This window comes from Zootoca vivipara, chromosome 11 (genome assembly GCF_963506605.1).
Source record: "Zootoca vivipara chromosome 11, rZooViv1.1, whole genome shotgun sequence".
NCBI classification, from domain to species: domain Eukaryota; kingdom Metazoa; phylum Chordata; class Lepidosauria; order Squamata; family Lacertidae; genus Zootoca; species Zootoca vivipara.
This window is the reverse complement of record NC_083286.1, coordinates 62,399,317-62,412,802: the sequence shown is the minus strand read 5'-3', so window position 1 is coordinate 62,412,802 and position 13,486 is coordinate 62,399,317. Positions and strand designations below refer to the sequence as shown.

Genomic DNA, 13,486 nt, shown 5'->3' with positions numbered 1-13,486 from the left:
TTATCCCTGCATTCCCTGATGCTCTTGGGGGAACGACGATCCTGGTTGATGAGAGCCTGCACTGTTTTTGCACATTTCACTACACTGTGATGCTTATTGTAACTCAAAATGCGGTGGCAAGCAGGATTCTGAGGTTTGCCACTCTGGCGCTTTTCTTAATTCTCTCCTTCCGAATCCGGGACCCTCGTTCCGTTCTGATCGTTTGCCCAGCTGCTTAGAGAAAAGCCTTCCTTCTTCGCCTGCCCTCCGTTTCCTCAGAGCAAACAGCAATCCTGAGCTCACCGGGTCCCTTTCTGCCATCCTGGCAAAGAGCCCACCGTGGGTCTCTCTGCCTCTGTCTGCTCAGAAGGCATCATTAAGCAAGCGATTCTGGCGGGACGGAGAGCGGAGCGGAAGGCCGAACACGTCGGACAAACAGCGCATATTTCTGCCGCCATTTAAAATGGAAATGTGCCACGACTCCATGCAGCTGGCAGATCGTCCCTGTTGGTGTGCAGCTGCAGCGGAGATCAAAGGAACCCGTCTCTCATTTTCCAGGCGATTGAGTGCTCTTCCTCCATCTTACTGGCGGGGAAGGAAATGTTCTGCCAGATATTCCAAGCAGGGAGCCTCCTCCAAGCCAGAGGAGGCTGGCTCATCTCCTGGGGACCTTTAAGTCTGGAGGATCCTCCCCATCCCATCCCTCGTGGTCTAGCAAATGAAAGGCTAGGAAGACACCGAGACAGGATGCCACCATCTATTTATTCAGTTTATATCCCATTTTTCCTCCAGGGAACTGGGACACAGGTTTGCACCCTCTCCCCATTTTATCCCCACAACAAACCTGTGGGGTAGGCTAGGCTCAAGGGCAGGGACTGGCTCCCAAGGTCACACCCAGGGGGCTTCATGGCAGAGTTTTAGTCCAGCGCTCTAACCACTACACTTCACTGCCATCAGAGAAGTAGAAAGCAGCCAGGCTGTCAGGGGACACCTGCTGGGTGAGAACGGAAGCTGCATTTCTCACAGGAAGTATGTTATTGCCGCTGGAAACAATCTAGAACTATGACACTTGGTTATAGGGGAAGGTTCAAGCCAAGTTTCTGCCCTGAAGCGTTGCCTTGGGAAAGGTGCTTTCTGTAAAATGGGCAGAGGGAGGGATACTAGCAACCCACCTCCAAGAGTGGCTGTTGCAAGAAGGAATCTTCCTTGGAGGTTTACAAGCACAGGTCGGATGGCCATCTGTCAGGGATTCTTTATCTGGGATTCCTGCATTCCAGGGGGTTGGACTAGATAGCCACTGGGGGTCCCTTCCAACTCTAGAATTCTATGATTTTTTAAATCCAGTTCAGACTTGTAAACCACCTTGTGATCTTTGCATGTAAGGACACACACACACACACACACACACACACACACACACACACACACTATTCCCTCGCTTTCCATTCACCAAGTGATTTAAACTGTACCTCATAATACGGTATGTATATATTTGGTCCAATGTACAACATATTTTTGGCCCGTATTCCGATCAATACTGTATCAAGCACATATATCTGTGTGTAGTAGGTGTGTGCAATATATATTTTGAAGTATAAACAGATAAAATGAAATTATTAATTTGTTGGAATTCGCCCAGAGTGGGTGAGACAACCTGGTCAGATGGGCAGCAAACAAACAAACAAACAAACAAACAAGTAAGTAAATATTAACAATAACAGATTGCAAAGCATTTTGCAAACGCAAAAGTGTGACGCCTTTCCCACGGTGGTTGCCGGGACCGGCCGCCCTATTTACCTATCGCAAACTCGTCGAAAGAGATGGAGGTGGAACTGCTGCCCAGAGCGTTTGTGACCGTCAAAGTCACCTTGTACTTCTTGGGGGAGAAAAGGCGAAGGTACCGGATGTAGCACCGGTTCTTGAGGGACACGTCCATATCGCACACAATCTCCTTGGAGTCGTGTCTGGAGAAAGAGAAGAGCAGAGAAGGAGGCTTGAGATGACGCAGGGAGGAAAGTCTGGGAGGAGCCCTAGGGCTCTGGCGTGGGCGATCTGCTCCTTACCGCTACTTTCCCCAAATAACCACAGTTCAAAACCACATTGATATAAGGAAATACCATTTTACCCTCCACCAGGTAGGAAATACACCCTCCTTTGTTACTTCTGAAACCAGATTATATCCCATTTAAATCATGGTGAAAGGTTAGCCATGACTTAACTTAACTGACACCCTGTTCCATTTCAAGGGGAACGAAACACAGCTTGTTTCATCTACCTCCCACTTGTAGTAATTCCTTAGGAGTCTCAGGCAGAAGCTTTGAGAAATGCCTCTGTTTGCTTGAAATGCAGAAAAGTTGCAGCACAGAGGGCAAGAGATGTTGGCCAACTAGAGAACTGAGGCCTTGGAGAGCAGCTGCCAATCACAGCATCATGGAATGGTAGAGTTGGAAGGGGTTCCAAAGGGTCCTCTAGTCCACCCCCTGCAATGTAGGAATCCCGGACAGTTGACTATCCAACCTTTGCCTAAAAACCTCCAATGAAGGTGACAAGACTGAGATGAACAGATAAAAATGCCAGCTTCGTATATTCGTAGAAAGTGGCCGGCTTGGGGTTTCATATGAGGGCCCATATTCAGGGCTGAATTTCAAGTCTGAGATTTCACACCCTCCCTGTAGTAGCTATTCAAAGGAAGGAGTAAAATTCTGCACATGCTCAGAGACATCCTCCATTATTTCCAACCTGATGGTTCAAGAGTTGGAGGAAAGCCTGGCTCAAACTTCGGGTTGCAGCAAAATATCAGGAATGATATTTTGGATTGCGGGGTGCAAAGATGGAGGTTTGGAAGAGAAGGGGAAAGTTCAGATGAAAGCATCATGTTTTCTCCAACCTTGAATGTGTACATCATGTTGACCCTGTCAACTCTCACAAGAACAGGCACCAGAGTCCTTGTTTATCAAGGAAACAGGCTTCGGGCTGCTGTCCTGGAAATAGAATTTATGTTTTCACCCTCCTCATAATCAGACCTTCTTTTTTTTTAAAGCCCTTCACAAGGAGAGCAAGGCGGTGACTGTTGTTCAGTACAAATAACGGTGGACACAGTCAAGATCCTGACATGTGAGAGGAAATCTCCGCATCAGCACTTCCCACCAGATTTCACCTAAAGTGAAATTCCAAGCCGTGTCTGGAAGTTCCAGTTCAGGCCAAAGAACAGGAGGATCTGGAAGGAAGCAAATAATTTTGATGAAGCTAGCTAAATTATTTGGGGATAGCGCGCCTCTAAAACTGTAGAAAGGGAGTATTTCTTCACATGACGGTAACTTGCGGCATTCACTGTTGCGAGGGGTGATGTGTGCTGCATTAATTCAGAGCAAGTCAATCTACCAGCCACAGCCCTGCTTGACCATCAAAGGACAGGATCCTTCCTCAACTCACTGACCAAACGCTCCAGCACACTGCAGGAGAGGTTATTATGGCAAGCCGGAAGACTTTGATTCCCCCCTCCCCCAAAGGCAACAATGAGCTGTGCCCACCCAATTTCTCCTCTTCTACAAAATTCGCAAAGGATCAGGAGTCCTGTCTCACTCAGGGGTGGCCTGCAGCTCAGCGACAGAGCACATTGCTATCTCTTCCCCATACTATCTTTGAGAATTGGTCCCCACAGCACGATTAAGGAAGATTTAGGCCTCCGAGAGCATAGGACTGGTGAAGTAATATATGCGGTTACAAAGGCATTTTGCAGCAAACATGTTTTGATAAAGTGGTTTAGAAGCAAGACACTACCTGGACTCTCATCTAATATTGATCGGTTATTTATATATACGTTGCTGTATATTTCTCCCATACTTTGGGACCGTGGTACGCTTATGGATTGTTTTAATGGGTGCTGTATACCCAGGTGTTTGCCTGAATCTTTTCCAATTGTGCTTTCTCCTTATCATTTTTATATAATTGAGGGCTTGTGTTTGTGCTCTGCGGGAAGCTGTTTACGGTGTGTGGGATCACTGCTCTATCTAGCTGGGCATCGGCAACACCTCCTGGAAGTGGCTCCCCGGTGTCCCCTGGACACCCGGGGTGGCCTGCATCCCCCCTTCGCTACGCCCCTACTGGGGCCATGGCCCTCCCAGTCCCCCATGCTATGCTGGTTGGGGCTGAGGGGGGCTGGAGTCTTAGCAATATCCAACACGCAATTGGCAGATTCCCGGAGGGAAGGGCTGTCCACAGCCACTAACCAAGACGGCCATACTCTGCCCCCACCGTTGGAGGCAGCGAGGCTTCCCAATCCCAGTTGCCGGAAACTGCAGGAAGGGAGAGGGCTCTTGTGCTCGGATCCTGTTTGCAGGCTTCTCACGAGCATCTGGTTGGCCACTGCGAGAAGAGGAGGCCAGACCAGATGGGCCATTGGCCTCATCCACCAGGCTCTTCTGATGTATTGAATGTCTGGAACACCACAGGTTCCCCCTCGGATTAACTGCTGGGATAGCTCAGTCGATAAGAGCATGAGGCTCTTAATCTCAGGGTTGTGGGTTTGAGCTTCACGCTGGGCATTGCAGGGGGCTGTCCCTTCCAACTCTACAATTCCACAATTCCATCCAGGTGGCGCTGTGGGCTAAACCACTGAGCCTAGGGTTTGCCGATCAGAAGGTCGGCGGTTCGAATCCCTGCAACGGGGTGAGCTCCCGTTGTTCAGTCCCTGTTCCTGCCAACCTAGCAGTTGGAAAGCACATCAAAGTGCAAGTAGATAAATAGGTATTGCGCCAAGCGGGAAGGTAAACGGTGTTTCTGTGCGCTGCTCTGGTTTGCCAGAAGCGGCTTAGTCATGCTGGCCACATGACCAGGAAGCTATACGCCGGCTCCCTCAGCCAATAATGCGAGATGAGCACGCAACCCCAGAGTCGGTCACGACTGGACCTAACGGTCAGGGGTCCCTTTTACCTTAATGTTTAATAGATTGTTCTATTTTGGTGTTCTGTTGGAAGCCGCCCAAAGTGGCAGGGAAACCCAGCAAGATGGACGGGGTATAAATAATAAATTATTATTATTATTATATTATCACTGGATCATCAAGTTGAATTAAAGAAACTACAGGGGGTGTGGGTGTAACACAGGCATCCCCCAACTCGGCCCTCCAGCTGTTTTGGGACTACACTTCCCATCATCCCTGACCTATGAACGTGCAACCAGAGTCGGTCACGACTTGACCTAATGGTCAGGGGTCCCTTTACCTTTATCTCTGTCCTAAACACTCTGTTTAGAGGTTCAAAAGCTAGATAAAATTCCAGTCAAAGCAGCTGGGAAAGGGGCGCAAATGCCTGTGGAATGATCTCAGGTGGCTGCCTTCAAGGTGATGTTTGTGAAAGCAGCCAGGCCATTCAAGGTAGCATGCACCCTAGTCCTGTGTTTTCCTTCTGGGAAGGCTCCCCCCCACACCCCACAAAGGAATGCCTTCCCCCCCCCCGAGGCCCCCCTTCCCTCCCTACTCACATTACGGTGATGTTGAAGGTGTCTGGAATATACGTTGGGATGGGCAGGTGCCAACTGCAGTAGAAGCCGCTGGGGTAATTGTTCGACCGGCACATCAATGCGGGCTCCTTGGGCGGCGCTGTTAGGAAAGAGAAAGGAGGGGTCAATCCGGGTTCTCTTTGCTGCAATCCGAGTTGGAACGCTGTTCTGGATGCAGAACGAAGGAGGGGCAAGGAATCCAGATTGAACCCTGGAAAGCACTTTGGACCCAATGCATTGTAAATGCACATGAAAAGAACATGTCTAACAGACAGAATGTCAACAGGCGAAACTCCCCGATGATTGTATTTCCATACCAGAAAAAGCTTAATCTTTCCCCGCTTTTGTAGAAACTTCCTGCCTGCAGTTCTTCAATGCCCAAGAGCCCTGGTTTGCCCCAGGGACAACCCTCAGCCCTTCAGGTGCCATTTAGCTGTGAACCTGTCCTTTTGTTTTTAGGTCTGTGAATGGTTGCTCTCAGGCTGGCACAACCAAGCCTGGCGTTGCAGAAGTTCTGCATCCGAAACGGCGGATCGCCATTTGCTCTGATTCAACAGTAAAACAAGGGTTTGTCTGGGAAACACACAAACAAACAATCAGACATTGAGCTTTATAAGCACAGACCTGTGTCTGGAAAGTGGGGCATAAAATGAAGCCCTAGGAGGGGCGGGGGGGGGGCAGGGGCTCTGGAAGTGCAAATGATTACCAGACTTCAAAAAGCAGGTATCACCACCAGGTCAAGTCCACCAATTTTCTTGAATTAATTAAACCAACTGGTTTTAATTGGATTTAGAATAAATGTGCAATCCATTGGTACTGTTCCGAATTTGACTGTGCTATTACCTTCCTAGTGGGTCGTGCAAACTTCTATTTCGTCCTGCTGGCCACATGACCCGGAAAGCTGTCTTTGGGCAAATGCCGGCTCCCTTGGCCTGAAAGCGAGATGAGCGCCACAACCCCAGAGTTGCCTTTGACTGGACTTAACCACCCAGGGCTCATTTGCCATTTGTTTTTACACTCATTGATGACACTCAGACTTCACTCATTGACCGAGAACCTGAAAGGCAGGCGCCAACTCACGTCTTGCAAAGCGATTGCTTCAAGATTGCCTGCACCTTTGTCTCTGCAACCTTTGCAACCGTTTTGTGGCAGCCGACTCCATAAGTCAGAGATGGGTCCCGGGAAGAAGTTTGTCCACCCTGAATCGACAGCCCCTCCATTTCACTGGCTAACCCGTGAGATCCAGCATTAGGAAAGGGAGGGGAATGGTTCTCTCTGTCCCCCCTCTCCGTAACGGCACAGATTTGCTGAATTTAAGGTCATGAGGGACTCATCTATTGCCGTCCTGTAGAACATGGGGTGCTAAAGCACCTCCAGTAATTACAAGCATATATCAAGCCTCCACATTAGCCCCCTGCAGGGCTTGTCGCAGGACAGAATCCTACACAAGTACAGCTTTCATCTCGGTGAAAAGAAGCATCTCAGGCCCCTCCACTCAGGACCACGGGTATCTAGCAGCCCATCAGAGACCAAGCGCTGCCTGTCCCAGATCACAAGAGGTAAAAAGGGCACCTCTAAACTCAGCTCCCTTCAGCCAGCCTCTCTCCTCCTTCAGACACACATTCCAACTTTTTATTATTTATATGTATAGATTTTTTTAAAAGCATGTGGCTATGATATCCCTTGTTTAGCTCGCAACAGCTCTGCTCTAAAGGGAGGTCCTTCTTCATGCAGTGCATAGTTAAAACTGTGGAACTCACTGCCACTGGAAGCAGCGATGGCCACCAACCTGGACGGCTTTAAAAGAGGACTGGGCAAATTCATGGAGGAGGAGAGGGCTATCAAAGTCTACTAGCCAGGATGGCTCTGCTCCGCCTCCACAGCTGGAGGCAGCAATGCTTCTGACAACCAGTTGCTTGAAACCATGGGAGGGAGGGAGGGCTCTTGTGCTCGGATCCTGCTTGTGGTATGATGATGATGATGATGATTATAATGATGAAGCACCACTCTGCAAAAAGATATAGCCTTATGGTAACTGAGCATGCTCAGTAGTCGTGGAATTCTGCATGCAAGGTGGAAAAAAATTAGAAAAGGATCAGGATTGTAGGGCAGGTTTGCAAAAAGAAGAGCAGGGCGCTTTCTCTGTGTGAGTGGCTGGCATGATTCCTGTTAGGAGTGTTTCCTTGCAAGTCCCCCTGGCTCATTCGTAATCTCTTTCCAGCAGGAATAGGGCAAGGGGCAGGCCACATGCAAGGGCAGCTGTTTCTTCTTACTGCTTCCCTCTGCTTAACAAAATTTATATTCCGCTCGCTTGGAAGAAAACCTCCAAGCAGTTTACAAAAAATATAAAAGGGAAACCTTAAAATTATGGATAAGAGACGAGTTAAAAGCAGGTGTTTACAAATGTAGTCAAAAGATGATTAACAGCAGCAACAGCTGAAAAGAAATGACGCACGTTTAACTTCTAAATGTTTGCCTCCCTGGTGTCAATAGACAGGGAGTTCCAAAGTTTGTTTTAGAAATGCAAAATGCAGCAGCTGTGGGCAGTGGCGATTGCTGGGATGAGATCATTTGTGGAGGGGCAAATTATCTCTTTCCTCCACTGAGGCACTCCCAAAGGAGCCCCCCGCCCCTCGGCTACCACCGACCGGAAATTTCTCATTGTCGCCAAGTTCGGTTCATCCTCTTAGAAGCCTTTTATGTAATTATTCTTTTCACAATTTTGTAAGGCACCATCTAATTTGATACTACTCAGACCAGGGAGGATTGAAAGCATTAATATAGATTTAATATCACTATATATCAGAACTGCATTCATCTTAAATTAGACCCATAGATCACCAATATCACCTATTTCCTATATTGCAAAATATAATTTCTGCTATGTATTAAATTCAGGCTTATATATAAACGGATTCTTGCCGGAAAAATTCAAAGATTAAGATTATCACTGAATGTATCTCAAACAGTTAGAAAATTGGATAATAACAAATTACTTTTAATTTGTAGAGGGCCTTTCTGTCTTATTCATCCATAATGACACGGAGAGGAATCTCAGGCGGGGAGCTTGTTCCATTTCCAAGCCATTAACTATTCCATAAAGCGTTCGTCAAGCCTACGACCCCCATCTATGCAATTTGCCGGCTAATATCAGGAACTTATCGTCCTTTCCTTTTATCTTCCTGCAACAGGTTAATCATCATAGGAGAGAGGATTTCACAGTGCTTAAACCTGGAAATTTTTTTTTGGTCTGGAACTGCCTCACCATCTTCTAATGTTTTTTGAACTAAAAAGGGCAAAATTTTGCAAGACCCATTCGCTCAATTTGGTTGCTTGGTCCCTGCCTGAAGAGGCTTCGTCCGAGAACAGGTTGAAGAGGTGTCTTGAATGGATCCCAAGGTATCGGAATGGAACCCACCACTTCAGGCTACAGGTGTGGTGTGCTGTTTTCAAACATCATCATCATCATCATCATCAATTGAATTTATATATTGCCCTATACACGGAGGTCTCAGGGCGGTTCACAAAACTACATCAAAATAAAAAACCACAAAATATATAATAAAAATATTAAAATGTCCATCTCTGAAAGTAAAAATAAAATTAAAATGGCACAGTCTGCTCCCTGTTATACCATCTGTCTTCTGGCAAGGAGGTTGCTTGTTTGTTTGTTTTCATCAGTCAATGATGCTTTAGTTGAGATTCCTGCATTGCAGGGGGTTGGACTAGAGGACCCTTGGTGTCCCCTACAACCCTATGATTCTATAATATTCAAAGAGCGCACCCTGCAGTCTGAATTGGCACCTTTTTATTTGTTGCATTTACACCCCGCCTTTTCCTCCAAGGAGCTCAAGGCTGCATACATGGCTCTCTCCCTCCTCTCATTTAATCTTCACAACAACCCTGTGGGGTAGGATAGGCTGAGAAGCAGTGCCTGGCCCAGGGTCACCAGTGAGATCCATGGCCGAGTATTTGAAGCCTGATCTCCCAGATCCTAGTCTGGCACTCTAACCACTACGCCACACTGCCTCTCATTGAGCATCTCATTTATCCACAGACAGAGCACAGGCTAGTGCTCAGGGTCTCTCCACCGGCACCCTGGGAGTCTGAAGCCCACCCCCCCTTGGACTGAAAGCAGAGAATTTGGTATGAGTTACTGAATTCAGAATTTGTAAAAAATGCCATTTTGATTTAAGAGATTGTAAAGATGCCTTTTGCTCACACTCGGTGTAGCTCCATTAAAACCGAGAATTACAGCTTTTAATTTCAGAGATGTTAAAAGTGCTTCGGGAACACTCAGCTACAACAGGGACTCAAAATGTTCGACGGGCCTGTTTTAGGAATACAGCCATACCTCGGTTTAAGTACGCTTCGGTTTGAGTACTTTCAGATTAAGTACTCCGCGGACCCATCTGGAACGGATTAATCCACTTTCCATTACTTTCAACGGGAAAGTTTGCTTTGGGTTAAGTACGCTTCAGTTTAAGTACTCCGCGGACCGTCTGGAACGGATTAATCCACTTTCCATTACTTTCAATGGGAAAGTTTGCTTCAGGTTAAGTACGCTTCAGGTTAAGTACAGACTTCCGGAACCAATTGTGTACTTAAACCGGGGTACCACTGTATAAGGAGAACCTGCTGGATCAGACCAGTGGCCCCTTTAGTCCAGCATCTTGTTCTCACAGGGGCCAACCAGGTGTCCCCAAGGGAAGCCCGAAAGTAGGATTTGAACACAAGGGCCCCCTCTCCCCATCCTGTGGCTTCCAGCAACTGGGACTCAGAAGCGTTGCTGGCAGAACCCCAGACCCTTCTCCCCAGACATGCCCAGGGCGCTCTCCTCCGAGGCGGGCTTGGGGAGACCTGGCGGTCTGGTCCTTGGCAGGCCTTGCCAGAGAGCAGCGCATCGATAAGCGATGAGCTCGATTTGCAAAAATCACCCGAGCTTTCTGGTAAGAAGAGTTAAAAATAACTGGCAACCTTGTGACTTTGAAGGCAGCCTCTGGCCATGACAGCTTAAAATTCCAAATAAGCCTCAGAGTCTGTTTTATTCTATTACGGAGACTGACACAGATGTTAAATTCCTTAAAAAGACTCCAGGTCCTTTAATTAATTTAAAGCCCCAAACTAATGAATGGATTTACTTGCAAATTCCCAGAAAATCCATTTTGCATGCAAGGACTAAGTGCCTCTATGTTTGGGGAGGAGCAGACAGACGGGAGCAGCGGAATTAAGTGCAAGATAAAACTCGCAGAAGCAGCAGCTATCTATCGATGGGTTTGGAGACTGCTGCCTCCACAGAAATCTGAACCGGGGATCCTTTGACAGAGCCTTCCAATTCCTGGCAGGTGACTGGGTTTGAGTGAAGCCTGCCTTCGCTTAGGAACAAGGCAATTAGCACTTTCTTAAGAGGGTGCCAGCTCTGGAGGAAAGTGTCTGCTCCAGATGGGCTTCTAGACAACAACCCTCTCCTCATCCACCACCACACTTATTCTTTTTAGGAGCTGTCATGCTTGTCCCAGAGCTTAGGAGAGATGAAGGATGATGTTGTTCCCTGAATCAAGGTCTGATGAAGAGTTATGGGAAAGTCAAATACTTGCATATTCTTCCCCCCCCCCCCGGCTCTGGAGATCTCTTTTTGCATTCTTGACAGCGAGATAAATAACAACGCCCAGATCACAACTTCCATATTCAGGGGACGTTGTGTGCAAAGAGTTGGGGGCTAGATTTCAGAAAGTCGATTCCTAGATTTGCAGGATTTCCGGACTCCTGTGCCCTCCCATCAGATGTCAAGGAAATAAACAACTATCTGACTTTCAGAAGACATCTGAAGGCAGTCTTGTTTAGGGAAGTTTTTAATGTTTGAAATCTTATTCTGTTTTTAATGTTCTGTTGAAAGCCCCCAGAGTGGCTGGGGATACCCACCCAGATGGGCAGGGTAGAAATAATAATAATAATAATAATAATAATAATAATAATAATAATAATAATAATAATTACTACTACTAAAGGTAAAGGACCCTGACCATTAGGTCCAGTCGTGACCGACTCTGGGGTTGCGCGCTCATCTCGCATTATTGGCCGAGGGAGCCGGCGTATAGCTTCCAGGTCATGTGGGCAGCATGACAAAGCCGCTTCTGGCAAACCAGAGCAGCACATGGAAACGCCGTTTACCTTCCCGCTGTAGCGGTTCCTATTTATCTACTTGCACTTTGACGTGCTTTTGAACTGCTAGGTTGGCAGGAGCTGGGACCAAGCAACAGGAGCTCACCCCGTCACAGGGATTCGAACTGCCGACCTTCGATCAGCAAGCCCTAGGCTCAGTGGTTTAACCCACAGCGCCACCTGGGTCCCCAATTACTACTACTACTACTACAACTACTTTAATAGGAAAGACTTTCCAATCACTGCTTCACCATGCTGGGAAAAGCTGCATAGTTCCTGCTCCACTTCTGCCTATTGCACAGCTATGAAATAGACAGGGACTTTGCCTTAGATTTTTTTTATTGGTGACCCTACAAGTCCTGCGCTTACTCAACAGTGACATGAGTTGACTTCAGTCAACTGTGTGATGCAGCAGCAAAAAAGGCCAACACTATTCCAGGCTGCGTCGACAGAAGTCAGGTGTCCAGGTCAAGGGAAGTCCTATTCTGCCATAGTCAGACCCTAGCTGGAATACTGTGTCCATTTCTGGATGCAACAATTTAAGAAGAACATTGACAAGCTGGAAGGTGTGCAGAGGAGGGCAGTCAAGATGATCCAGGGTCTGGAAACCAAGCCTGATGAAGATCGGTTAAGGGAGCTGGGTATGTTTAGCCTGGAAACTGAGAGAAGCCCCATCTTCAACTATCTCAAGGGCTGTCACATGGAAGATGGAGTAAGCTTGTTTTCTCCTGCTCTGGAAGGTGTTAGGAGAGAAGGAGAAAACCAATTCTGTGGCTCACGGTTCAGACCACCTGCTCTTGCTTCCGTCCAAGAAGGAAAAGGGAGCGCTGGGGGGAGAATCCCAGGGCAAGGTAAAAAAAATGGTAAAGGACCCCTGGACGGTTAAGTCCAGTCAAAAGCAACTATGGGGTTGCGGTACTCATCTTGCTTTCAGGCCAAGGGAGCCGGTGTTTGTCCGCAGACAGCTTTCCAGGTCATGTGGCCAGCAGGACTAAACTGCTTCTGGTGCAACGGAACTCTGTGACGGAAACCAGAGTGCACGGAAATGCCATTTGCTTTCTCGCCGCAATGCAACCTATTTATCTACTTGCACTGGCGTGCTTTCGAACTGCTAGGTTGGCAGGAGCTGGGACAGAGCAACCGGGAGCTCACCCGTTGTGCGGATTTGAACCGGCAACCTTCTGATCGGCAAACGCAAGAGGCTCAGTGGTTTAGACCCCAGCGCCACCCACCCCTCTCATCCCAGGGCAAAGGCAGATTGCTGCAACATCCTCCCTGCCTCCAGGAAGACCCTATCAGCTCATCAAACAGGAGGGTGAAGCAGCTGCAGAACTGGGCTCTGTGGGTGCTAGCAGAGGCAGAAGAGGGAGACATCACCCAGAGGAGCTCCTTCCCCCACCTGGAATGGGTGCTAAGCTGTGTGCTAAGCCTCTCTCCCCCCCTCCTCGCTCACTTGGGAACCTCTGCTCTCTTCATTAGTTCTCATCAGATCAGCTGTGTTTCCTGCATCAAAGCGGGTTGGACGAGACTTCTATTACCAGCTCCTGGAGAGCTGCTGCTATCAGAGCAGGCGATTTGGGGCTAGATAGACATGTGGTCTGGCAAGGTAGCATCCTTTGTCACTGAGAGATAGGTTTGACCCCGAGACCAGCACTGAAGCACCTTACAAGCCCTCACCCATTTGCACGGCAATTTATCTCAAAATCTGAGCTGCCAAATAGAGGGGGTGCATTGCTTAAAATCTAAGAGAGAGAGAGAGAGAGAGAGAGAGAGAGAGAGAGAGAGGGAGGGAGGGAGAGAGGAGAGAGAGAGAGAGAGAGAGAGAGAGATGTGCATCTTCCCCCCT

General features: G+C 48.0%; 1 protein-coding gene across 5 annotated transcripts in view; it reads right to left on the bottom strand.

Moving 5' to 3' along the window:
- Window positions 1-13,486, bottom strand: part of CNTFR (ciliary neurotrophic factor receptor) — a 367,284-nt gene that overhangs the window by 26,276 nt on the left and 327,522 nt on the right. For all 5 annotated transcript variants that reach the window (XM_060280404.1, XM_035100658.2, XM_035100657.2 and 2 more), the window contains 2 exons: window positions 5,461-5,578; window positions 1,777-1,943 (listed from right to left, as the gene is read on the bottom strand). In XM_060280404.1, the coding sequence (XP_060136387.1) occupies window positions 1,777-1,943; window positions 5,461-5,578 (285 nt within the window). The remainder of the gene's footprint in view (window positions 1-1,776; window positions 1,944-5,460; window positions 5,579-13,486) is intronic.